Source organism: Martes martes (genome assembly GCF_963455335.1).
Source record: "Martes martes genome assembly, chromosome: 10".
NCBI lineage: Eukaryota > Metazoa > Chordata > Mammalia > Carnivora > Mustelidae > Martes > Martes martes.
The window spans coordinates 18,639,811-18,667,101 of NC_137898.1; the positions used below are offsets into that span (position 1 = coordinate 18,639,811).

At 40.8% G+C, this 27,291-nt stretch overlaps 1 protein-coding gene across 8 annotated transcripts in view; it reads left to right on the forward strand.

Annotated features, from left to right (window-relative positions):
* Positions 1 to 27,291, forward strand: part of CELF1 (CUGBP Elav-like family member 1) — a 71,557-nt gene that overhangs the window by 34,634 nt on the left and 9,632 nt on the right. For 2 of the 8 annotated variants that reach the window (XM_080815449.1, XM_080815451.1), the window contains exons 2-8: positions 18,317 to 18,504; positions 20,035 to 20,117; positions 20,497 to 20,545; positions 23,002 to 23,136; positions 23,684 to 23,763; positions 24,098 to 24,259; positions 26,937 to 27,000. In XM_080815449.1, the coding sequence (XP_080671575.1) occupies positions 18,327 to 18,504; positions 20,035 to 20,117; positions 20,497 to 20,545; positions 23,002 to 23,136; positions 23,684 to 23,763; positions 24,098 to 24,259; positions 26,937 to 27,000 (751 nt within the window). In that variant the 5' untranslated portion in view covers positions 18,317 to 18,326. Of the gene's footprint in view, positions 1 to 3,656; positions 3,697 to 7,084; positions 7,157 to 7,794; positions 8,616 to 18,316; positions 18,505 to 20,034; positions 20,118 to 20,496; positions 20,546 to 23,001; positions 23,137 to 23,683; positions 23,764 to 24,097; positions 24,260 to 26,924; positions 27,001 to 27,291 lie in introns of those variants that run through there. The other 6 variants (XM_080815444.1, XM_080815448.1, XM_080815450.1 and 3 more) reach the window with 6 other exon arrangements.

Genomic DNA, 27,291 nt, shown 5'->3' on the forward strand with positions numbered 1-27,291 from the left:
GAGCTGAAAGAGGCTTTAACCCACTGAGCCACCCAGGCGCCCCAATCCAAACTTTTTATTGAATCCACCACATAATGGAAAAAAGAAAGAAGCAAAGCAGTTTGAAAGGTAACAGACATTTTTTAAAAGAGCACAGTTTTCCTAAGTAATTTCTATTGTTTCTTTCCTCTTCCATTTAGAAATTTGTACCGTGGCTTGGTGTTGTATTCAGGGCATCCATTTGGTTCCTTTGGAGGTAATTTTACAGGTGAGGAAGCTGACACTGGGAGATACTGATGAACTTATCCAGAGTCACACATCTACTGATTAATGGCAGGTGGTTTTCACTAGCCTTAACTATATTTCTCTTGTGACGATTGAAACTTTGGATATTTACCTACTTAGATTTGCCTTAGAAAAATAATCAGACTCAACTATATGGTCCTCCATATTTAACAGTCTTTTCTGTGGTTTGTGTGCATGATCTTCCCTGTGGACAATTTTAACCCGAGTCAGCTTTTCACCCAAGGGTTGAACTGCTTGACTATATATTCCAGCTTCTTCATTGCCTGGATTCATGTGATCTTGAGAGTTACTTCATTTGTGTCTTTCCTTATCTGTAAATGGAGTTAGGCCATGTATGAGGATTAAATACACAGCACCCAAAACACCACGTGGCATAGAGTAAGTGTTCAGAAAATATCAGCGCTTAAAATTATTGCTACTTCATAAATGTCTGGACATTTCTCCCGACTTCCAGGTGATAAGGTTTATAATTTTTTTTTTAAAGTAAGCTCTATGCCAGATGTGGGGCTTCAGCTCATGATCTAGAGGTTTAGAAATTTTAAATACTGTATTCTGTCAACTCTGGGATGTACATATTTATTACCATTGATGGCATTGGAAATTCCTTGATTTCTGGTAACCTATTAGATTCTGAAGATAGAAAAATCTGTTCAAAAAACAATTCAGTTCAAAGTTGGATATAAAATTGGTGAATTATCTATTGCTTTGAATTTTCCAGGCCTATTTTCATATCTCCCAGGAGACTGGGGTTACTCTGAGTGCAGGAAGAGTGAAAGGTGGGGCCTGCCTTGCCCTCCCCTGTCTTCAGCCTAAACAGCTTCACTTTTAGGTTTAGGGGAGAAACATTTCTGCCTTTAAAAACATTTGAAAGTCTCTAATCTGGTTAGTAGTTGAGTTCTTCATTAGCTCCCTGCCTTGCACGAAAAATGTTTTTCAAAGAATTGAGGGCATTTACTAACAATTGTTGGTAAGAGTTGGTGAGTTGGACTAATGAGGCCAAGGTGATGAGTTCAGGCCTTAATGTAGGTCATTGAGCATTATTGTGCCTACCACCAGCGCCTGTATGTTTGTGATTCAGTGCATACTTTTAAGAGTTGCTGATGGTGAGTCAGTGGTCATCTTTCTGGGAAGGATAGTGTTTTGTCATTTATTCAATATACAGGCTTTTTTGGTCAACAGAAAACTCTGAGAAATAAAAAACTGTTTATTACCTTGCCTTACTAAGGAAAGTGTGTAGGAGATGTGCTTTTGTATCAGAGAGGTAATGCTGTTCATTAGCTCTTGCATCTTTTTTTTTTTTTTTTTTTTTTTAAGTTTCTGCACCCACTCTGTGGGCTTTAACTCACAACTGTGAGATAAGAGTCGCATGCTCTACTGACTGAGCCCGCCAGGTGCCTCAGCTGTTGTATCTTTGAAACATGTCAAGACCATATAAATTCCAAGATATGTTCCAAAACCAAATATAAATTCTTTACAGGTTATTTATCTTTCCTTGGGGAAATTGTGGGGAAAGTAGTTTGCCTTTTAGCGAGTACCACTGACTTGCTAAGTATGTTTTTTAAACTCGATAGGAGGTCCTATTTTGAACATGTTAATGTTTCACAAGTAGATTCCCTCAGAGGTAGCTTGCCTCTCATTCTCTGTGGTGGATTGCCTATGCAGCCCCCAGCCCCACTTCTGGTGCACCTTTCCCCCCTTAACCTTTTTTTTTTTTTTTTAAGATTTTATTTATTTGCCAGAGAGAGAGAGAGAGAGCGGGAGTGCACAAGCAGGGGGAGTGACAGGCAGAGGGAGAAGCAGGCTCCCTGCTAAGCAAGGAGCCTTGGCATGGGACTCAGTACCAGGATCCTGGACTTAGTACCTGAGCCCAAGTCGGACGATTAACTGACTGAGCCATCCAGGCGTCCCATCCCCCTTAACTCTTTTCAACTCTGTTTGGAACCACCTTTATACCTCCCCTAATGACCACTGAGAAAGGTAGAGATAATGTTAACAGAAAGAGACTTTTGTGGAGTTTCAAGGAAAGACAGGACAAAAGTGGTTCAAGCTTCCTCAGAGAGCACATGCATTTTGTTTGGTTCCCCACAGAAGTGAAAGATGTGAAAAGCAAACCTAAAACTTTTAGTTTCCACTCAGTTTTCCTCTCCCCCCAAAAGCATGTTTTCTTACAGACCAGGCAACAAAATGTAAGAAAAGCAAAAGTGGGAAGGCAAAGCTTTTAGAGAAAACACCTTCGTGTGTATTAAGCTTCCCATTGTCCTTCGAGTAACAAGGGTCTGTGTGGAAGAAGGTAGTACTGATCCGTGTGTGTGTGTGTGTGTGTGTGTGTGAATTTTCCTTTAAAAAGTCTTTGGTTACTTGGGAGTAGGGTGATTAATATCCTACGTCTGTGTTTGTTTTTTTGTCCCTCTGGCAGGGGGTGTAGAAGAAAGTTCGTAGGAATTTGGGCAGCTTTATAAAATCAATCTTGCAAGATTGTTCGATAATGTTTAAAAATAAAACAAATTGGTTTTGTGGTTCTTCTGTTTGCTTTTAGCTTCAATTAACCTCCCCATCTTCTGGTTTGTTTGTTTATTTGTTTGTTTCAGTGGTTTACCACTGCCCTAGGGCCACTGAGATGCATTTACACAGGCAGGAACTTGGTTGCCTTTGAAGAGTTTTATGCCTGGCACCTACCTATTCAGGAAGGTTGCTTTGGGGAAATAGCATGGTCTTTCCACATTAATAACATGGTCCTTGATTGCTAAAAGAATTTTAAGGCCTGGGGCACCTGGGTGGCTCAGTGGGTTAAAGCCTCTGCCTTCAGCTCAGGTCATGATCCCAGGGTCCTGGAATCGAGCCCCGCATTGGGCTCTCTGCTCAGCAGGGAGCCTGCTTCCTTCTCTCTCTCTGCCTGCTTCTCTGCCTACTTGTGATCTCCGTCAAATAATTAAATAAATAAATCTTAAAAAAAAAAAAGAATTATAAGGCCTTTAGCTTTGTTGTAGTTTCTCATGCAAAAGCAGATGGAAAAATGACTTTTTTGGTGACCTAAATGTACTGAATTTCAGCCTCTTAAGTTGTAATCATTATGTTGCTATTTATTGTGACATTTGGGGACAAGCCTGTAGTAAGTCTTCTAGTGTTTTTATTTCCCCATTTTTTACATTGATGATATTTTTAAGTTAACTTTGAGATATTAAATGCAATTTATATTTTAAGGTATTGTGTACTTTAAAAATGGGAGGGGGGAGGTTTTGGGTTTTTTTGTTTTTGTTTTAATTCTCAGCCATGGTGACAAAAGGGGGCTTTTCTTAGGAAAGAAGCTACATGTCTGGAATTCTGAGAAGTATAGGCATGGCCCACTTATTTTTCTTTCCTTGGTTTTTTAGAGTGAAGACATAGTCCAGAAAGGGAGGTGTAAAGCCACAGGTATGGGCTAACTGCTGGATGAGTGTGCTCTGTGGTCATCTCTTTAACCTTCTTGCATGAGGCCTGTTGTGCACATTTGAAAACATTGCATTCAGAAAGGTGATGGCTTTTTTCTACATTGTGGGATGTAATTTCCTGTTCCTAGGAAGCTAGAAATATTTTCTTGCTCTTTCTCAACTTTTTCTCCTTAGCTGTTTCCCAAGGCAGCTTATCTCCCACTTGAATTAGCTGCTGCCTTGTTCTAATATTGCGTGTGTATGTGTGTGTGTGTGTGTGTGTGTGTGTGTGTTTGTAGCAAGTACTCTACACACAGCAACTACTTGGCTAACTTTCCTTCCCCATTCTGTGTCATGCCTGAAAGACCCTAAGTAAACTAGAATGAGAATGAGGACAGAACTTAGTGGATTTCATACAAACACTACCCTCCTGAAACCAGAATTTGTTGAACGTAACTGATTTTATAATTGGTGCTGGAGCTGAAATAAAGTTTAAACTTACGTAGTATATTGTTACCAACTAAGAGTTACCCTAAAGTTCCAAAACATTTTGGGATCTAAAAATATGACCTGATTTGAAAGGTGGTCACCATATGATAGGACGGTTTATTAGGTCAGAGTTAGTTTGAGAAAGTCCAAGGGAGGCTCTGAGTTTATACTTTTGCTGACAGCACTAAGCATCGAAGAGTATCTTTCTGCCAGTCCTTATCTTTGACAGGGATTGGGGGAGGAGGTAACGGTGAGTAAGGTTATATAGGGGGAGGAAGTGGGAAACTTTAAATTTCAAAAAAGTGATAGGTAGGTTTCCTACCTTTAGCCTTGTCATATCCTCTCAGGGTACCATAAATGATAATTTTATAGTCAAATCAATTTGAATACAACAGTGACTGAACTTGGTGCTTTTTGTCTCACATCAGTTGTAGGTTAGAAATAGAAAATTTTTTATAAAGAAAGATTTTTAAAGATTTATTTATTTTAGAGAGAGCATCAGTGGTGGGTGGGGGGTGGGTGAAGAACAAGGGGAGAGGGAGAGAGAACCTCAAGCAGACTCCATGCTGAATGCAGAGCCCTATGTGGCTGATCCCAGGACTTGGAGATAACGACCTGAGCAGAAACCAAGAGTCAGATGCTTAATCTTCACTGAGCCACACAGGTGCCCCAGAAATACTCAATTTTTTAGTAAATTCAGGCTGGTAAAGGTCATTTTAAGCTTAGATTTTAAGTTAGTCTGCTTGGTTTTTTTTTTTTTTTTAGGATTTTATTTATTTATTTGACAGATCAGAAGTAGGCGGAGAGGCAGTCAGAGAGCGGAGGAATGCGCTTGATCCCAGAGATCAAGGATGCGGGGCTTGATCCTAGGACCCTGAGATCATGACCTGAGCCGAAGGCAGAGGGTTTAACCCACTGAGCCACCCAGGCGCCCCAGCTTGGTTATTTTCAAGTAGCATCATTTGCTTACTTCTTTTCTACATCCCTTCTGTCACCTAACAGCTAGAAGCTTTGGGGGCAAAATATCTAGTCCATTTAACTGTTGAGGTGTCATGACTTTTCCCTAGATTATTACATTTTTTCTTACATAGACTGATGGTGGTTTTTAATGATAATAGGTTCTCTTTTATAATTTGACAGTAGGCTCTAATTTCCTCTATGCTCATATAACCAGGCTTCACATTTTTGCCCTTTAAAACACGTTTAGGTTATTGGGGTGGAAGTATAAAGTCCCATCACTTGCCATTGAACTCCCTGGTTCTATTAGTCAAGACAGCCTGACGATTGCATGTGCCACCTGGGCCTTTTTGCTCAACTATGCTTTTCTTTGCTCTTTCTTCTGACAGAACAGCTGATGGGACTTCTAGCATTTCTCTCTTCTAATCCAGTTTTTAAACTGTTTATTCCATTCTGATGTTCTAAATGCAGTGTGTGCTATTCTTCAGAGACTTTCCCTTATCTACCAATCAGTTTTAATGATTTTGGTTCTTAATGTTATAGCAGGCTGATTGCCCCTGCCCTCACATCATTGGGCTTTTGAACTGTTGCCCTTAGAAAAGGAGTAGAGAATATTCAAGGCAAAGAAAACTAACACAGACCATCAGGGAAAGAAGAGGAAACCATGAATGTAAATTTATAGTGAGAGGACAGACGGTAAAAAGGAAGTGAGGGAAAATGAAAACCTCTTGCAGTGGGCCCTTGGTTATAACCTTTCCTGCCATCTCTTTACTTCTAATGCATCCTTTGTGGAAAAAGCCTGGAATGTGTTTCTGATTAAGAAATTTAAAAAACAACTTATGGACAGTTTTCTGTGAGTAATTGCTAATTCTACTTTTTAATTTTCCCTTAACGTCTGCATTTTTGTATTTGAATAATTGTTTGTATCATTTGACTTTTTAATCTTTCTCTAAAATTGTGACTTGTGATTAATATCCGTGCTTTCTTTTCCCACAAGCATGTTGAATTTAATTATACTGAGATGACCTTGTGACCTGCCTAAAGAGAAGCACCCTCCTTCATGTAATAGCATTTCCATCTTTTAAGTTTTTCAAGCAGTCTTGTCTTATAAATCATAAAATGGATTTTAAAACATTATTCTAAAACCAATACTTTTCAGCCTTTGGCTTGGTAAAAATTACTGTAAGGAGTGCATATCCTTTCATACGCTGAGCAGTGCCTGGCTGCTCAGTAAAGTCTTCCACATTAAATACTCTTGCTGTGCATGTGATTCTGATTTAAATGGAGATGGAGCTAGATACATTTTTAGTGAATAGTAAAAGCATAACAATCACTAGTGAGATTCTTTAAAATTTGTCGATTCCTTCCTTTTTAAAGGAACCCTTGAACTAAAAAAACAAACAAAAAACCCTAATTTGGTTGTTGACCAACTCACAGAGTTATTTCTTTGTTCTGCTAGCTTTCTGTAGGAAGAAGCATGTGATCAGTTCCAGGGTGCATAGGAAAAACTAGGACAAACCTAACCAGTAACTTAACCAGTCCCAGCTAGGGTTACTGTCTTCTGCCTGCCTGGCAGTCAGCACTTGGTGAACTGTGTGCTGTGCACCCGTTGCAGTCTCCTCTCACTGCAGCCTGGTGTAGTATCCCCCTTTAGGAGGTGGAAGAGCTCCTGCAACTTCTGACTCTAAAGTAGTGGGTCAAAGGAGCCAGGGTCTTTGACAAAATAGAAGAGTGGTTAGCTGCTGTTTTAGTTCTTACTTTAGGATGGTTACGCCTGTTTATTAGAAGACACGGTTTCTCCTTCGGTGGTCAGATGCGGACAGGGGTTCAGCACTATTAAGCCAGGCTACAGCACTTAGGCCTATGCGATGACATGTTGCCTTTCATTATTTTTGTTTTTAAGTAACGCTATACGTTTAGGAGTTCATTTGTTTACCTCTTTACAGGCTGAACATAACTTCCTTTTTTCAAAATTCCCTGTGTTGTGAACTGAGCTTGAGTGAAGTGAAATCTTTGAGGTAAGGCAATCCTAATGATAAAAATGGAAAGAAGGCCTGCGCAATGTGGGAGCCTTCAGAGATAGAGTTTTAGAGTCACTGCCTAAATACTGAAATGCCACCATTTGTTGTTTGGAGGATGGGAAGCTAAATTGAGAACGGGAGCACCACATCTGCCTTGACTGCTAAGTATATCCATTTCTACTGCTCACCCATAATAGAATTTTTATGTGTGTGTTCATTAATCTTGGTTTTAGCATTAGTTTAAAGGAGGACGGAGAATGAGAGTCCTCATTACATTACTCGGTCCTTCCTTTACATGGTTGACTTTTTGCTTCTAGTGGGCCCTGCTTTTCTCATTATTATCACTCTGGTGGTTTTTGTTTCTCTAGAAAGGTCAAACAACAGAAAAGACATTGTTTCCTAGTACTCTGTCAAAAGGCAGAATATTACTTTTCATTTATATTTTTGCTTGTTAAATATTCTGGTAAAAATAAGATTCAGGATAAAGTTTTGCCTATCCCATCTAATGAAGGTCATTGAAGCAGGAATTTTTTAAAAGTCCTTCACTCTGATGAGGACCCATTAGGGAGCACACTTTGTTCTCAACACACCATTGAGAAGTCGGGGTTGGTCCAGTGCAGTAGTAGTTAGTATGTGAGCCCTTGAGTTTTTGGTGACCAGTTCTTTAGCACCTTGCCTCTGGCCTGTTTCTGACTGTCTGAACCATTCCTTATGTGACTATGCTGAGGTTAGTTTGGACCCAGCACTCTGCTCATTGCTGTCTTTGGCACGTGGAAGCCAAGTTTAAACCAAGGCCAACAACCCAGTTTTCCTTTCCAAAAACATTTTCAGACCACATGAGGTGAGCTTTTTTTCTTTTCTTTCTTTTTTTTTCCTCTAGCTATTTTCTTTTGTTTTTGTTTTTGGGTTGTGTTTTTTGTTTGTTTTGTTTTGTTTTGTTTTGTTTGCTTTAGGTAGTTTTAGGGTTTGGGGCCCCTCAAAACCTGATTCGTGGAAAGGAGTTTGGAGGATGTGAAACAAGTTTGTGTTTCTTCTGCTCTGTTAGCCGCTGCTATCTTCATGGATCTGACACTCTATTTATCTGACAGTGCACTTAGTACTGCTTCGCCAGGGAAAATCACACAAACCCAGCCTGGCGCATCAGCACTTTCATTGTGTGCCGGGCTGAGCCTCCCTTCACATGCTCACATCCCCCCTTTAATCCAGTACTCCCTTTCCCCTCCCCAGTCCTGCCTGTTTCTGTGGCACTTATTGCTGGTTTCCCTGAGCTCCTGTTTCCACTTTGTGTTTTTTGTGGGGCCCAGGAAGCTAAAGCTGTGTGTATTTGTGGATCAGACAAGTGCAGCAAGTTAATATCATTGGCTTCTGAAGGGGAGAGTGAGGTGATGGCTGCGTTTAAGTTGGATTTCCTTCCAGAAATGATGGTGGATCATTGCTCTTTGAATTCCAGTCCTGTGTAAGTATTTTTGTTGTCTAATTTTTAATCATAAGCAGAGGAACTGGGCAATTTTCTTTGTTATTTGATGAAACTAGTAGTCCCTTTCCCTGAAAGAGGGAAGAAAAAATTGGGTGAGGAAGCCAAAGTACACACCATTATTATTTTCTATTGTAGTCTGATTCTGTTTCATTACTGCTGATTTCCTTGGGGCTGTAACTAAGTTCTCTACAGAAGGGTACGTTTGATATATGAGCAGCAACATTAACTCAAGTGTGTTGGCTCCTTCAAGCTGTAGTGTTTTCCCATATGATAGATTCCAAAGTATTTTTTTTTTTAACCTTAGCTTTACTGCTTTGCGTTGGATATGCAATTTCAAATAATCTTTTGGGAAGTTATTTATATCAAATTCTTAGATTACAGAAGAGACTGGCTACCAGAGTGTATGCAGAATGCTGTATTGGCATCTAAACTATAACCCCAGGCTCTGATTATTTTCCTAGTCTAACTGAAAATGCAACACAGTACATGATTTCAGGGATGTCAGATGGACACCCCCCACCCCCCCAAAAAAGCAAAGCTGGATCAGTCTTGATTGGCAGTTTGCCCAGATCATCAACATGGGAGCGAGAAACTAATCTGTGTGCAGTATTGTTCAGGAAGTGACACTGCCGTTGTATGCACCTAAGTTGCTAACCTGGCCTGAGCTGTGGCTTCAGGAAACCTGAGTGCAGCACTTGGTATAGAAGAACCCATTTCTAACTGCTGATTTCAGTTACTTTAACCAGGCTTCAGAGTACCTTGAAACCTCAAGCAGATGAGCCTTAGGTTATTCAAAGCCAAGAATATTAAGTGGTAGATTGGTCCTAGATAACAGTAGTATAATGTAAGGCCTTGAGAGCAGGCCTCCATTGGAAATTAGTTTACCTTGGGATTACGTGTAACAGGCGTGGATAATAGATTCTGAACAGTTCTCTGTGGAATAGTTTGGGGGACCTCAAAGGTAGCTGGTTTGCTCCTTTGAAATGGATGCTATGCCTTCTCTGTAGTATCCAAAATAATGGTAATTTAGATGTCTTTTTATGAAAGTTCTTTACTGCTAAAATTTTATTTTAGCTGCACATAACAGGTGAAATCACAATGAATGTCATCATAAAGACTTAATACATAATAGAAGTACTCCCATGTACCAGATATGTCTTTTTAGAAATAGGATTTGTGGCTCAAATTGTCTATCATTGTAACAGTTTCTCTTTGGCACTGCCTTTGGTCCTTAGATACAGCATTTTTCCTCAGTCTGATTTCTCATCTTTCACGAGGTTAGACTAATTCAGTATCCCATGAAATCTGGGTCACAGATCACTGCATGAAAGTTACCTGGAATGTAAAAATGCTGATCCCTGCACCCATGCCTACATATTCTTGTGCTTAGAATAGGACCCCAGAATCTGTATTTTAGCAATGTCCCATGTGGTTTTCATGGACACTAAGGTTTGAGAGCCATTGGACTGAATGCAGCACATCCTGTTAGTGGTGATGGGGGAGGACACCATCACATCGTTTTTTCCCAAGTGCGTTTGCATTTATTTAATCCTCCATCCTACAGAAGCTGCAGGAAGTTAATTGGGCACAAGCTATTGCCCCTTTTATAGTAAAGATGAGAAACCCAGTTGAGAGAGGCTATAACTGACATGCCTGAGGACAGCTGGTGTCAGCCTTGGACTTAAAATCAAGTTTAATGATACCCTCTTCTTATTTTTGCCCCCTAGACCAGGCTGCCTCAGGTGTCACTGAACCAGGTACCCATCAGCCCAGCTCCTCTCATTACTGCAAGGCCTCGGGCCCACTCTCATGGGTACTATATGCCAAAACACCACAGAGTTGAGAAGAAGGAAGTTCTTGAATGGTGTGTTTGCCACTTTTTTGTTGGATTCTCAGCCCTTCTTTTAATTCATACTCTTTAGCAGGAGACTTGACATCAGTGGTTTTCTCTTTCAAGTATTTTTGCCTGGGAATGTAGTCTAACAATGTATTTCAGAATTTCTTTACAACAAAAGGGAAAAATGGCTGCTGGAGGTGTGCAGGGGTTGGGGGACCTGAACTATGGTTCCTGTTCTTATTTTTAACCATGTCCTTGATCTGCTGTGACCACTCTTCAGCTTCCCTGGTTCCTCTTACTTTGCTTGTACCCTAGGAGATGGGTGTTGTTTAGGAGTTGTAGCTCGGGCCCTTTTCTCTTGGTTTTCCCTTGGCTTAAGGGGTATCAGTGTACTCTTTGATTCTCAGATCTCTGTGTTTATCCTCCAAATGTCCCCTGAGCTTCGCATGCAAAAACACTTTCCCAGATTGTCTGTACTAGAACTCAAGAGTGATCAGTAACTACTTCCTTTTTCTTCATCTTTTTCATCAAGGGATCTTCAAGTTATAGGGAATCCTGCCTCCAGTTTTTCAACTTTGCTGAGACTGGGCCCTAATCTTAGGAGCTAGTTTGTGTGGAAATCTCTATATTTTCCCATTTTATTTCATCCTCTGTATTATTGCCAGTTTGTTTGTTTGTTTAAAGATTTTAGTTACCTGACAGCACAAGCAGTGGGAGCAGCAGGCAGAGGTAGAGGGAGAAGCAGGCTCTCCGCTGAGCAGAGCCCAACATGGGGTTCTGTACCAGGACCCTGGGATCATGACCTGAGTCTAAGTCAGATGCTTAAACAACTGAGCCACCCAGGCGCCCCTGCCAGTTGTCTTTTAAAAGACAAATCTGATCACTTCCTTGTTTAAAAATCTTGGAATAAAGTCTAAGTCTGTCGGTATTACATGAAAAGCTCTTTACTGGGTCTCTCCAATCTATTTATTCTCATTGATTTTCTAGTGTTGTCTCTTTTTTCTAATCTTTTAAAATGTTTGTGTCCTCTCCCCTAACTTTCTCAGGTCCTTTTCTACCTTTCTAATGCTGTCTCGCTCTCCTCTCTTCTCTTTTTTCTTAGTCCTTACCACGTCCTCCTCATGCCATACTATAACGCAGTGTTTCCAGCCCTTCTGTCCATTCAGCTTAAACCCCTGCCCTCCTCCCCCAGACAAAACAAAACCATCCAGCCACTTTCTTTCACAGAACTTTTATATATCCGTGAAAATGTTTGTAGGGTGTTATAGTTGAGTCCTTCCAATCGTTCAGTGCCGTTGCCTTCAGGGCAGTATTGCTCAGTCTCCTTTTATAGCACCCTGTCGTGTGTAATGTCTCTTACATAGTAGGAACTTGGGAAATACAGTTGAATGAATGATAAGCCCTATGAGGTTTTTTTTTTTTTAATAATTAAAGGTAGTTCATGAAATAGAGTCTCCAGATGTTATCTCTGATACCGTGAAGGCTGAAAACCTTCACAAGCAGATTATTAGCCTGTGCAGTTGTTGAAAGGTGATTTAAAAACCTTTATTACTAGCTTTTTCTAGTACCTAACACCCTAACTAACAGGAAGATTTCCCTTTATCCAAATGGAAATTCTTCCTTCCAGCATACATGCTTTTTGTCTTGTTTGCATTAGAGAACAGCTGGTAAGTAATTGAGGCCAGTGTTTCTGGGTCCTTTCTATTCTCATGTTCTTCTGGGCCAGTTTCCACAGCACAGAGAGGGACCTGTTATGGGTAGGTGGGTGGCTGGAGATCGGGAAGCAGCAAATATTTATGCCCCTTGGGGAGATGGAAGGGTTAGTAAGTATCAAATTTTTCTCTTTCTGTAATGAACAAATGGAGGTCAACAGGTAGTGAGAAGGGGTGAGAGAAAAAAAATGAGTAGTGAAAGGTTTTGGAAATGATTTTTTTTTTTTTTTTTTTTTAAAGATTTTATTTATTTGACAGAGAGATCACAAGTAGGCAGAGAGACAGAGAGAGAGGGGGAAAGCAGGATCCCTGCCAAGCAGAGAGCCCGATGCGGGGCTTGATCCCAGGACCCTGAGATCATGACCTGAGCCGAAGGCAGAGGCTTTAACCCACTGAGCCACCCAGGCGCCCCTGGAAATGATTTTTTAAAATTTATTGAAGTATAACTGACATACAATATTATTTAGTTTCAGGTGTACAATGCTCAGTGATTTGACATTTGTATTGTGAAATGGTTATGACTGTTTAATTACTATCTGTCACTTTACAGAGTTAATAGTTTTTGTTTTTTCTTTTTTAAGATTTTATTTATTCATTTGACAGAGAGAACACAAGCAGGGGGAGTGGGAGAGGGAAAAGCAGGCTCCCTAATGAGAAGGGAGCCCGACATGGGGCTTGGTCCCGGGACCCTGGGATCATGACCTGAGCCGAAGGCAGACGCTCAACCCACTGAGCCACCCAGGCGCCCCAGTGGAGTTAATAGTTTTATTTACTGTATTCCCATGCTGGACATCACATCCCCATGATTTATTTTATAACTGGTAATTTGTACTTATTAATCCCCTCTACCCATTTCTTTCTCCCTAAGGACATTGTTTTTAAACAGATAGAAAGTTAGTATTTGTTAGCCTGTTTGGCTGCAAGGAACAGATACTCACTAGAGCTAGCATATATTCATATGTTAAAGGGTTTTTATGGTAAGGACACACATGGACCGGATTGTAATGTAATCAGGAACTCCACAGCTGGAAGACCTGGAAACTCCCATATTTCTGACCCTGGACACATGTTCTGCTCTCTGCATGTGCTGCTACTTCTGATTTTCACCCACCTCATAGCTGTGGGTGCAGCATGGCTTTGCTTTGCCACTGCCCTTCCAGCCTGTTTTCTTACTACTCTTGCTCTGCCTGTATGTGTCTCTCTCTCAAATTAAGATATAATTCACACAGCATAAAATTTACCCTTTTAAAAGTGCACAATTCAATGACTTTTTTTTTTTTAAGATTTTATTTATTTATTTGACAGAGATCACAAGTAGGCAGAGAGGCAGGCAGAGAAGCGGGGTAGGGGGGAAGCAGGCTCCCTGCTGAACAGAGAGCCCGATGCAGGGCTCGATTCCAGGACCCTGGGATCTGAGCCGAAGGCAGAGTCTTTAACCCGCTGAGCCACCCAGGTGCCCCAATTCAGTGACTTTTAATATATCTACAAAATTGTGCAGCTTGTCACCACTAATTGGAGAAGACTTTTATCACCCTAAGAAGAAATCCTGTAACCATTAGCAGTCATCCTCCCCACCCCCAGTTCCCATTCCTAGGCACCTGCTAACCTGCTTTCTGTTTTTACAGGTTGGTCTCTTCTGACAGTTTCACATAAAAAAGAGATCGCACAATGTGTATGTAGCCATTGGTGATTGGCTTCTTTTACTTGGCATCATGTTTTCAACCTTCATCGATGTGTAGCATGACCTGTGTTATCTCTTGCCACTGCCCTTTTATCTTGTCAACTTACACTTTGTCTAGTTGTAGCTTTCCCGCTTCTGACTTCACCACTGCCTATTTCTGTTAACCAGTTCCAGATTCTTTAGAGCAGTGTTCTGTGCCATAGAATTTTCTGTGATGATAAAAATGTTCTCTGCCTCTGCTATCCTATGCAGTAGCCAGTGGCCAGCCCTATTGACTTGCTCTGTGTAGCTGTAAGGAACTTGATTGGCCTGTCCTGTCCTTCTGTTCTAGGAATAGGTCTTAGATTCCTGGCTAGCCAGTAGATTAGTTTGCTGGGTTAAGATCCACCCCCTGGTCTAGTTAGCTGGGGCCAAGGGATAGGAGAGGGAGACAGAACATCAGCTCTGCCCTCGTCAGCTGGGCCTGGGGCCAGAAAGTTTTGAGAGAGCGATAGGAGAAAGAGAAGAGAGGGTTCAAGAATTCCGAACATATGTGTACTTTAGAAATAAAGCTCTTTGTTTTCTCTCTCCTGTCTCTCTTCCAAATTGTTTTGCTCTTTTCCTATGGCGTGTTCCATCAAGAATCAGGGTAGACAGGGTAGCCTCTGGTCCTGATTTTTCATAATTTCTCATTCTTAATGATTTGCCAGTTGCTGCCAGGAGCAGAAACGTAAAAAGAGGTGGGTTGATGCTGTGCCTGTCCTCTAAAACACTTGCTGCCTCCTCCTCTCCCTACTTACCTCACTGCTGCGGGCCCCGCTTTTCCTCTCTTCCATTCTGCTCTCAGGTCAGTACTTTCACAAAGGATAAGAGTTTCCATAGACTTGCCTCTTAGGAGTGATGGGGACAGGATAGATATTTCTCCAGAGGGCTGAATTCGTGGTTCTTGAATACGCATAATAAATACCAGTAATTGATGACCACTGACTCTGAAGAGCTCTCCATCAATGGGGAGGTAAGGCACACATTTGAAAGTGTTTTTAGTGACATATAGACTAAATGCCATACATGGGTGTTGTGGGCTCCTTGCCATATCACACTGAGAGTCTTGTCCCCAGGTGACTTTTTTGTGCAATGGTGACTTTTAACTAAGGACAACATGCATACTGGAGCTATGTGTGGAAGGTTGAGGATAGGACATTGTTCTCTGACATAGTAACAGTCGATTACCCACATTTTCCTTACTCACCAGTATATACCACATTTCACACAATGTCTGGCTTATATAACTAAGTGCCCAGTATTTGTTAGAGGAAGGAATAAGTCAGTGCAAAAACTCTAGTTACCTGATGGCCATGGCATCTTCAACCTGGCCTGATTTGCTATGCACTAGAAGTGTTTCTCAGATTGGTGAAGGACAGTGTTCTATGCCTGCTACCACCCAACTTATAAACCACAATCAAAACAGTTCCGTAGAAAAACAAACTAATAAGGTGTAAGCTTACATTTTGTATCTCTTTATTTATTTATTTATTTATTTTTAAGATTTTATTTATTTGACAGATAGAGATCACAAGTAGACAGAGAGGGAGGCAGAGAGAGAGGAGGAAGCAGGCTCCCTGCTGAGCAGAGAGCCCGATGCAGGGCTCGATCCCAGGACCCTGGGATCATGACCTGTGCCCAAGGGAGAGGCTTTAACCCACTGAGCCACCCAGGCGGCCCAGCATTTTCTATCTTTTTATTATCACTAGATTGAATATATAAAATTATTTAGCTCAGTTGCTGTAATAGTTTCTAAAGGGTTAAGTGTGAAGATTTCCCCTGGTTCTTAGGCACTTTGAATAGCCCTGGTCTAGGGGATTCTTCTGGCTAATGAAACGGTATACACCGGGGGAAAGAGTGGTACATGGAGTGGATGGACATGAAGAGATGGAGAAGGATTTGGAGAGTAAAGAGAGAAAGGGAGGGCATTTATCTAGAATGCCAAGTCTCTACTATACTTTTGGAGAAACCATAATTCATATATATTGACTCTGCTTGTGCTTTGGCACTAAACTGTGATGTAGAAAATTTAGAAATGGCACACAAATGCAGAAGAAAGAGACAGACAGAGCTGTTGACTCCAGTGTAATTATGAATTGATAAACCTCCACCTCTTTTCAAAAATAGTGTCAACATCGTTATCATCAAAAAACATATTCTGAGACCATTTGGGTTCTCAGTTAACCCTCCCTTAAAACAGAAATATGATTAAAGACCAGCAGCATTTTAATAAAATCATATTAAAGCTGGTAATTGAATTTGTTGGAGGCAAATTGTAGGGAGCAACCACCATTGTTTCATTAGTCATGGGACTTTTTTTTTTTTTAAATCATAGTAGCATGAGTTCTGTTAGAATATTGTGATTAAGCTTCTAAAAGCAACTACAAGTATATTTTTACAAAAACTTGCGTCACACAGTTTTGAATTAGTAAAGGAAAGCCAGTAGAACAGTGCATTTCAAAACACTTGGGCAAAAAAGAATATTGATCCTGCGAGAATCAAATAATCACAGGCGATACTAGCTGCTTTTTAATTTGTGAGCCCTCTTTGTGCACAACATTCATTTTTATCGGGATTAGTTGCTTAAATTCAGTGGGGAGTTATTGAGAACACGAAATTGCTCCCATGGCACATCTGAGTACTTCTTTGAACCAGGTGCTATGCCAGGGGTGGCTGCAAGAATGAATCGCAAATAAAACACTTTCTGCCTTCAAGGAACTGTCAGTCTAGTTGGGAGAGGCAGATACTGCCAGATGATGCTAAAAGGTGGGAATATTATAATGAAGGTGGAAATTTAGTACCGTCTGAGTCCTGACGAAACTGACTAACCTGAAAGTATGGGAAACCTTCACAGATACCATGATAAGAGTTGGTCTGTATATGCCATTTGTCTTAGACTTTTGATATTTAGTGCTAGATTCAGTCAAGGTGGTATGTAAATAGCCCCTGTGGGTTTTCAGTTATAAGAAATTTAGGATTAACAGGGCTCCTGGGTGGCTCAGTCGTTAAACATCTGACTCTTGATTTCCAGTCAGGTCATGATCTCAGGGTAATGGGATGGAGTCCTGGGGCTCCACACTCAGTGGAGAGTATGCTCAAATTTCTCCCCTGCTCCCTCTGCCCCTCCCCCAGCACTTGTGGTCATGCTTGCATGTGTGCTCACTCCCTCTATCAGTTAAATCTTTTTAAAAAAGAAATACAGGAATTAAAATACAGAGGTTGAACTACCTGTGGAGATTCAGCCTTTTCAGGGATTTCAGATAGTGTTCAGAAGATAGCAGTGGTGGGAGGGCGCCTGGGTGGCTCAGTTGGTTAAGCAACTGTCTTCAGCTTGGGTCATGGGATCCAGTCCCTCATTGGGCTCCCTGCTCAGTGGGGAGTCTGCTTCTTCCTCTAACCTTGTCATGTCTCATGCTCTTTCTCTCTCTCTCTCTCAAATAAATTTAAAAAAAGAAGAAGATAGCAGTGGTGGAAAAGGTATTGTTGTGCTAGAAAACTAGTGTTTTATTTAGTGTTGATATTAGGACATGGCAAATTTGAATATGATGAAGTGATTTCTGGATTAAGCACACACTAACAGTATAGTTAACCATGCTGGTTGTCTGGAATTTAAGTTGTTAGTGGTTGAGATGAATGCTAAGAGTAAGATCTTGGGCAGTGGTAGGAGAAGGACTTTGATTCATTCTGGAAATATTTATAGTCCAGGAAGGACTCTCCCTAGGTTCTTGGCAGTGGAGGGATAAAAATGAAGGTATTTAGTAGGAGCTTTATAAGTTTGATGTGATAGGATTGTGACAGTCTAAGAGGCAAAGCTTTTCTTGCCTTCCTCCCTCTTCCTACTCCCCCTCCCCCATTGGGTGGGGCCCAAACTCACAGCCCTGAGATCAAGAGTCACATGGTCTACTGACTGAGCCAGCCAGAGGCCCACATTGTTTCACTCTTTTCTTAGCTCAGGCCTTGGAAATCAAGTGCTTCTCTTCCAAAATCTACTGAAAGAAAACTTTTACCTGTTATTGTATACATTGGGAGTCTTGAATCTTATCCATAATCAGTAGTCCTTTCTGATTTTTATGTACATTTTAAAATTTCTTAACTGTGCTTCACAATAATGAAAACTTGCAGTAGAAACTTTACCTCTTAAGTTCTGAGAATTCTCATGCTAGACAAGGAATGAGTGCAGCTTAGTTCCTTAGTTAAAACCCAGATGTCCTGATCAGAATGTGACTTCAGTTTGGGATCTAATGGAAGGCATGGCCATGGGTGAAGGTGAGGATGGGGGAACTCTGGTATATTGAATGGCAGTAGTAAAAAGGAGTAGAATTCTTTCCCCCTACTTTTTCAGAAAGTAGTTGAGATGTTTAAAGAAAAGTAACATCCCCCTGGAGAGCACCGTGAATACGTAAAAGAAGCTATATTTTGTTTTATGCAGCTCAAAGAAAATGAACGGCACCCTGGACCACCCAGACCAACCGGATCTTGATGCTATCAAGATGTTTGTGGGCCAGGTTCCGAGGACCTGGTCTGAGAAGGATTTGAGGGAACTCTTTGAACAGTATGGTGCTGTCTATGAAATCAATGTCCTAAGGGATAGGAGCCAAAACCCTCCTCAGAGCAAAGGTAAGGGCATTGGGTTTTATAGGTAGTTTCTGTCTTGTGCGTGCTATCACTTGTTGCCAGAATGCTCCTCTGTTCACATTCTAAAGGGAGGAAATATGTCCTTTTATAGTAGTTACATTTTCCAGACCAAACACATTTAATGGCATAAAAATAAAAAGTTAAGGTGATGTCATGAAGATAATTTGTAAATTGGATTGTAGGTGGTCCTTTGTGAGAGCTCTAAATTCAAGAGACAGACTCGTGTATGTCTCCTTTTTTTTTTTTTTTAAATGTGAGTGTCTCTTAATCTTGGGAATGGAATGACAAAGTTGAAATAAACAACTGCGTAAGGTTTTCTTTGGTGTTTTGGCTAGACTAAGCTGAAAGAAAAAGACTGTCTACACCATACTTGTGGATTTCTGTTAGTATTACAGAGGCCTTGCAGGATGGCTTAGCAACCAGGACGGACCTATTTGTAGGTAACCTGTTTGTTGTAGCCTACACGATGAATGGAAAAAAGACAGAGCTACTTCCAGAAATACCTACCAGAGTGGAAGCTTTATGAAAGCAATGGTAGAAAAGCCATTAGCTTTGCCCTGTACCTGCACCTACAGTATTCTTTCCAAATAACCGATTTCAGAATAATATTCTGGGGAAGCTGTTCTGCAGTGCAGATGTGAGCAAGCAGAATTGCTATGTTTGAAGCCAGCTTAGTAACAGGATCTAGGAGCAGAGAAATTATTTTCTTTTTGTGGCATAGTTAACCAAAAATATAAAGAATTATAGTTTCTGAAAATGACTGGTGATATAACATGCAGTGATTTACAATCTTAATTGCAGTGATTTTGAAAGGAATCAGTATTGTGTATCGTGGGACTAGGAACCCATATTTATAAGATGCACTTCTCTCCTCCTGTCCCTAATAAAGATACAAAGCACAAAATCTGCAGATCTCCTCAGTCAGGGCCATGTGCTGTTAGAAGCTTAATTATATTTGATTAAAACCAAGGGTCCAAAAAAGGATATTAAGAGTTTCTTGCTCTTTAGTCATTTTATAACTTAATAAATGATAATTATGTTTGAGGCATATGGTAGAAATTGGCTACAGTGTAAGGAGGGATTTATTCTGAGAAAGAATGAGTTCCTGGTAGACTACAAGTCACAGGAATGCAGGGCCCCGTCTCTTTTGTTTGTTCCTGCATGTCTTGCCCAGCACACTACCTGGTGCTCCAAGTAGGGTGGGTTGGATGACATGGTACTATGACATTGGTAAGGGAAGTTGTCTTTACCAGAGAAGTTAGAGGAGCAGCTAAAGAATTTTAGTAGAACTCACCGACTGTAACAATAAAGAAAACGCACAGAGAGTAATGTAGGGGTTTTTCTGCTTCTCTCCCTTTCCCCCTTCTCTCTCTTGGAAGCGGTTGTGGGGGGTGTTGCTAATTTTAATAAACCTAGCTTTCTCTTTGAAGTTCCAGTATATCCATGGAGGAGGGAGTATTCCAGGAATTGTCTGCTTTCAAAGGTGATTTGTTGAAATTTCATTTATTTCAGGGTGCTGTTTTGTTACATTTTACACCCGCAAAGCTGCATTAGAAGCGCAGAATGCTCTTCACAACATGAAGGTCCTCCCAGGGGTAAGAATTCTCCTACTAGTAAGTGGAACTGTGGGGGTTTTGACATATGGAACATACTTACACATGTCAGACACATACTGAAAAACCATTTTGAGGAAAAGGTGACTGCCAGAGTCATTGATACAGAGGAGGACATAAAGGAAACATTTCAAAGAAGATAGGCTGAAAGTGGTTTAGTTCTCTCTTAGCCAAGAGAATTTTGACTTCTTGATTCTCATTCTGTCTATTTTGATATTTTGGGAAGAAATGATCATGAGGCAGATGTAAGGCCAGAGAAGATTCTTAAGACTCTAGTTTCAGTATTGCCTTTAGAGTCCTCATTTATGTTTCTGTGCCTTCAGTATGTACAGTGATGATATGTATGTGTTTTCCTTTTTAGATGCACCACCCTATACAGATGAAGCCTGCCGACAGTGAGAAGAATAATGGTAAGCAGTTGTGTAAAGCCCTCCCCTGATTAGGTTTTTTCTAGTTTACTATTCGTTCTGATGGCATCTGGATTGTATTTGCTTTAAGCAATCATTTGTTTTTTTTTTTGTTTTGTTTTTTAATTTTTTTATTTTAATAAACATATAATGTATTTTTATCCCCAGGGGTACAGGTCTGTGAATCGTCTGGTTTACACATTTCACAGCACTCGTCATAGCCCATACCCTCCCCAATGTCCATTTCCCCACCACCCTCTCCCGTCCCCCTTCCCCCCCTGCAACCCTCAGTCTGTTTCTTGAGATTGAGTCTTTTATGGTTTGTCTCCCTCCCAATCCCATCTTTTCATTTTTTCTTTTCCTACCTCCCCCCAAACCCCCCCACCTAGCAATCATTTGTTTTTGTTTTTGTTTTTTTTTTAACTGACTTCTAAGTGACAAAATGTGTGCAGCATAATGATTCAGTCCTTGTTTATATTAGAAATGATCTCCCATGGTAAGTCTGGTCAGTGTCTGTTACCATACAAAGTTCTAAAAATGTTTTTCTTTTGATAAGAATTTTTAAGATCTACTTTCTAAGCAACTTTTAAATATACAATACAGTACTGGTAACTAGTGACCATGCTAAATTATTTTATAATGGGAAGTTTGTACCTTTTGATCCATTTTGCCCTTTTTCTCCAGTCCCTTATGCCCGACCTTTGGCAACCACTAGTCCTGTTCTGTGTATCTGTGAACTTCCGGGTATGTGTGTGTGTGTGTGTGTGTGTTTTGTTTTTTAAGGTTTTACTTATAAGTGAGAGCATACAGTATCTTTCTCTGACTTATTTCACTTAGCGTAATGCCCTCAGGGTCCATCCATGTTGTCACAAATGACAAGATTCCATACTTTTTTATGGCTGAATAATATCTGCGGTGTATGTATGTGTGTACACACATTTTCTTTATCCATTCATCTGTTGATAGACACGTTTCCATTTCTTGGCTCTTGAAAATAATGCTGCAGTGAACATGGGTGTACAGCTTTTTTTTTTTTTAAGATTTTATTTTTACATAATCTCTACAACCAGTGGGGGACTCGAACTCTCATCCCCATGATGGAGAGTCACACGCTCCACTGACTCAGCCAGCCAGGCGCCCTGGATGTGCAGCTTTTTGAGTTAGTGTTCTCATTTTCTTCTTTCTCCCTCTCTCAAATATTTATCTTTTTTTTTTTTAAGATTTTATTTATTTATTTGACAGATCACAAGTAGGCAGAGAGAGAGGAGGAAGCAGGCTCCCTGCTGAGCAGACAGCCCGATGCGGGGCTCGATCCCAGAACCCTGGGATCATGACTTGAGCCGAAGGCAGAGGCTTTAACCCACTGAGCCACCCAGGCGCCCCTCAAATATTTATCTTTTTAAAATATTTTATTTATTTAAGAGAGTGAGAGAAACAGAATAAGCAGGGGGAGAGACAGAGGGAGAGGGAGAAGCATACTCCTTGCTGACCAGGGAACCAACCTGGGGCTTGATCTCAGGACTCCAGGATCATGACCTGAGTTGAAGGCAAATGCTTAACCTGAGCCACCCAGGTGCACCTAAATAAAACCTTTAAAAATAATAATAAATTTTTCCCCTTAAATATGGTAAATAATGAGATAAATAGAGTTGATAGGTAAACAGTGTAAGAACATTTTAGAGTAAAATGGGATGTCTTTGATCAATATAATTTCTTATGGACAGAAATGGGGGTGGGAGGATGGACAGACTAAGGAGGAGAACTTAGTCCTTAAGAGAATAATCAAAAAAAGAAAAATGACAATTACACTCACTGAAAGGTGTGTTGTGTTTCTCTTGTCATATCAGGTCAGTGTGAAAACTTGTCCTTTGGTACAGTAGTACTGCTAGTAAGAACAAACATCACTAAGTGCTACACAAGATGCTGAGTGCTTTGCATTTAAAACCTACAGCTGCCTTTGATTTTTTTTTTTCTGAAGATTTTACTATTTATTTGACAGAGATCACAAGTAGGCAGAGAGGCAGGCAGAGAGAAGGGGAAGCAGGCCCCTTGCTGAGCAGAGAGCCCAATGCGGGGCTGGATCCCAGGACCCTGGGATCATGACCTGAGCTCAAGGCAGAGGCTTTGAGTACTGAGCCACCCAGGTGCCCCTACAGCTACCTTTGAGATGAACGTCATTATCCCTATTAATCAGGTGACAGTCATAGAATGGCTAAGTAACTTTGACAAGATCACAAAACTACTGTATGTCATCTAAATGCTTCCAGTTTAAATTTTAAGGTACAGTTGATTATAAGAGGAGGTTCTAAATGATGAAAAAATGCTTATCTTAGAATCCAAGTAATATGATATATAGGCATAGAGCCAGGATTCAAATATAGACAGTCTGACCCCAGAGTCTGTGCTACACTATGTCTTGTAGTTATAATGTTCAAGTCTTTCGTGTTTTACTCTCTTAGCAGTGGAAGACAGGAAGCTGTTTATTGGTATGATTTCCAAGAAGTGCACTGAAAATGACATCCGAGTCATGTTCTCTTCATTTGGACAGATTGAAGAATGCCGGATATTACGGGGACCTGATGGACTGAGCCGAGGTAGGTATATTTCTAGCTTTTAAAGATACTTAAATTTGGAGTCTCTTTTAGTTGGACCAGTGGAAACCAATGATCCCTACCCAACATGGCCTTGTCTTGATGGAGAGGTTGGGCTTGGTGTTGTAAGTCTAGGTCCCATCATGGCTCCTCTTACCAGTTGATTCCTTTAGAATTGTCCCAGCCCCCTAAGGAGTCTACATTCTGCACTATCGTTTCATGTGTTAAAATTTTCTCTTTTTGTGCTTGGAGAGGTCCTTAATGCCAAAATGGAACACTTTCTTCTCAAGAGGAACTAGAGGATTGTGATTCCTCCTTTATCCCTTTATCAAGTTCTTTCTTTCCTGTTGTGCTTCCCAGGTTATTCATGAAAGCACGTAGCACTGTTACGATGTGTCTGTCTCCTCCACTAGATCTTAAACCCCCTAAAGGCAGGAACCATATCTGTATTGCTAGCATAGTACTTGGCACATAATAGGTGCTCAGTAAATGTCTATCAGATAATTAATAAGCAAATGAATGAATGAGTTATTGACACTTCTCTTACCAGGTTGTGCATTTGTGACTTTTACAACAAGAGCCATGGCACAGACGGCTATCAAGGCAATGCACCAAGCACAGACCATGGAGGTAGGGAGCAGATGACTGAAAAGGGAAAGTTCCTTAGCCTGAGAGTACTAGGACAGTTGGCCATCAAAGCTCTGCAGCATGTACAGCATCCCATTGCCCTAAAAGTTAAGCAGGCTAAATATCTTAAATTTAAAAAAAATAATGCTCTCTTTGAAATTAACATACTAGAAGTAGCCCTTTTAAATTTGTCTTTTGCCACTTGTGTCTATGAGGAAGAGAGTCATTTGGCAGTGAATGAAATTAGAATGCATCCTGTGTGTCACTACAAAGGAGGATTTTTTTTTCCTTCATGCAGAAGGAGGAATTTGACCCTTTGGCTTTGGTGTTTTCATAGGGTTGCTCATCTCCTATGGTGGTAAAATTTGCTGATACGCAGAAGGACAAGGAACAGAAGAGAATGGCCCAGCAGCTCCAGCAGCAGATGCAGCAAATCAGCGCAGCATCTGTGTGGGGAAACCTTGCTGGTCTAAATACTCTTGGACCCCAGTATTTAGCAGTGAGTCTTTGTGGTTTGCTTTCTGCAGACTGTGCAAGCTCCCAGCTGTTTCTTCTTGTGCTGTCCCTAGCTAATAGACACAATGGCATTTGCAACTTGAACATGTCAGATTTTTTCATAAAACTTCAGGCAGTGCAATATTCTTTGTGTTAGTATATCTGTTTCACCATCTCTCTCTTCTCTCTCATCACACATCTTGGGTTATATCTTGAGACTTTTGCTACTATTTAAGTGAATCCTGATTTCCTGATATAAAGATTTAGAAATACCTTGTATGTCCCTGTTCCTTTAGTTGTTTTTTTTTTAAAGAAAATCTTGAGGAAATTTTAACTACCAAATATCTTTCTCCATAGTTCTTTCTCCCAGATGTAGAGGCATCTTTAAAATCCTTATCGAGTCCTCCCTGAAGAGTATGATAAATGTTTCTTTCCACTAAGAGGTCAAGATATTGACATGGACATTATTAAATGAGTATTACAGGTGTCTATTTGAGTTGTAGACAGCATTGTAAATAGGTAGATCCTTTAATTTGATCTTGCTTTTGTTGAGTTTGAGTCGTGTAGTCCAAAGGCTCCAGTTTGTTATTTAGATTCGCTAGATCTACGATATGTATTACAGGGGATCACCACTGCTTTAACCCTTAAAAGAATAGTAGACAGCGCAAGACACTTAAAACTGTCTCATCTGTGAAGCTATCACTGAAGGAAAATCGGTGGTGAAACCATTAGATGTGTATGGATAGTCCCAAAAATACACACATAAGAATAATTAGTCTTTGATTTCTCATCCTTTAAAATGTTGTTCTGTTCTAGGAACAGAAGAAAGGCAATGATTTCTGTTGCTCAGTACTGAGTTTTGGCTAATTTGATACCAAATAATGGCCTTCATATTTCTAAAATGTTAGAAGAAATTCCAGTTTTTCAGCTAGTATTTCTCTGAAGTCAAAAAGTGTAGATGGGGAGGCGCCTGGATGGCTCAGTTGGTTAAGCGTCTGCCTTCAGCTCAGGTCATGATCCTGGAATCCCAGGATCAAATCCCGCATCGGGCTTCCTGCCCAGCGGGGAATCTGCTTCTCCCTCTGATCCTCCCCGCCCCACCATGCTCTCACTCACTCTCTCTCAAGTAAATAAAATCTTCTTTGAAAAAAATCACACCTTTTTTTTAAAAATGAAGATGGTTCTATCTCAACAGATTAAATTATTTCTTAGTGCAAGAACATAGCTTATAAGTTCAGAAAATTCAGAGAGTTTTTTTTTTTTTTAGTCTTTTGCCAAAATGATAATATGTTTAAAATTATCTCCATGATATGCATTTGCTTTTCTTAGAGAGTTTTAAAGCTCTTTTTAGGGAAGACCCCCTTTTTATTGCCATTGCCACACCCAACAGTGCATGGTGGTGTTTGTTGAGAGCTGTGGCCTCTTTATTTTAGTTAGACATGATCCCTGCCCTCAGAGCTGTTCTCATTTAGGGAGGAAATGAAGGTGCCAAATACAGTATGCACAGTCCACCAGCTGGAATTGAGCACATTGCCCGAGGTATTTCAGACAAAAATAAAGACATATGGGTGTATAAATGGTATATTATCATTAATTATGAAGTTCTTTCTGGAATAGGTGGACTTGAACCTGATCTCTTTTGGACTAGAGCAATAGTTCTTAATCTTTGTGGGGTGTGGACCCCTCTGAAAGGCTGATAAAAATTATGTGCATGTACATTTTTTCATTCTATATTGGAGGTTTGTGGACCTCCTGAAACCTTTCTGGACTAACGGGGTTCATGATGACAGAGGAACCAGGTCAGATGTTTATGGGAATGAGCAACAGGTTGAATACAGGATCCAGAAACAGGAATATCTGTTGTCCATAAGGAAAAGTGATGGGCTTTGAATGGAGCAAAGGTTTTCAGCAGGTTTGTTAGACAAAGGTTGCTATATCCTAAGATAGTGAGGAAGGTCACAAAGATCCATAAGCTCATGGACAGGCCCTCTTGTTGTATTTGTTAGGTGACAACCATTGTTAAGAATATACACTGAACTGACCTGTCATTTGGTTATCTGCAACAGTGGAGACCAATTTGGGGTGGAGGAGATAAGTGGGGCTGGATGGATGTGTGGAGAGCATGGAAAGGCAGATCAGTCATGGGTCTGTTGTGATCGGCCAAGAATGACTCCAAGAAAGAAATACCCTAAAATGGTTAGACTTGATATTTAAAATATTTGAAGTAGGAATTGGGTATTTAGATGGAAATAGTCTGCAAGATAAGATGTGTGGCCCAGACTAAGGAGAACTTGGGAGAGAGGTACTAGAAGTGGCAGTCATCCATGTGCAGACGTTCATTGCAGTGGATTGCATAGCTGCTGGAGTTGAGCTTAGTTCTCTGTCCTCCTCCTGTCCTCTGCTGTGCTGCCTTCTGTTTCCCAGCGACTGGAGCCTGGCTCAGTACTCAGTGAATGTAACTGTCTTCTGGGCCAGGGCTTTAGCTCTTATCGTATTGTCCCGTGCTGTCATAAGCCTCATGTTTCTGTTGTGTTGGCTTGGGTTCTTGTCTTCAACTCTCTTCTCTCTGGGGGCCTCTGCACTCTCGCTTTGCTGTGCTGTAGAGTTATCCCAGATGCAGAACCAGCCCTCACTCTCACTCTTGTTCTGTTTTTTGGTGTAATGTCTAGCTTTATTTGCAGCTCCTTCAGCAGACTGCCTCCTCTGGGAACCTCAACACCCTGAGCAGCCTCCACCCGATGGGAGGTAAGTATTTCACGGCTCTGGAGGAGCAGCAGCAACCAGGCCACCAGACCCAGCTAACAACAGTCTGAGAGTTTTGCACCGTTTGTACCGAAAACAAATTTTTCCCACCTGTTTCATAAACCTGACGTAAGATGAACATCCCACATCTCAACTGCTTTGTCTCTGGAAGGTGGTTCTTCTAGTTGCTATGCAGGATAGCTCTGGGGTTGTCTGATGCTCCCCACCCCTTTAAATCTCTGTTGAGGAGGAAGATGGAGAAGAGCTGTTAGCACGAGTAGGCTATCTGAGGCC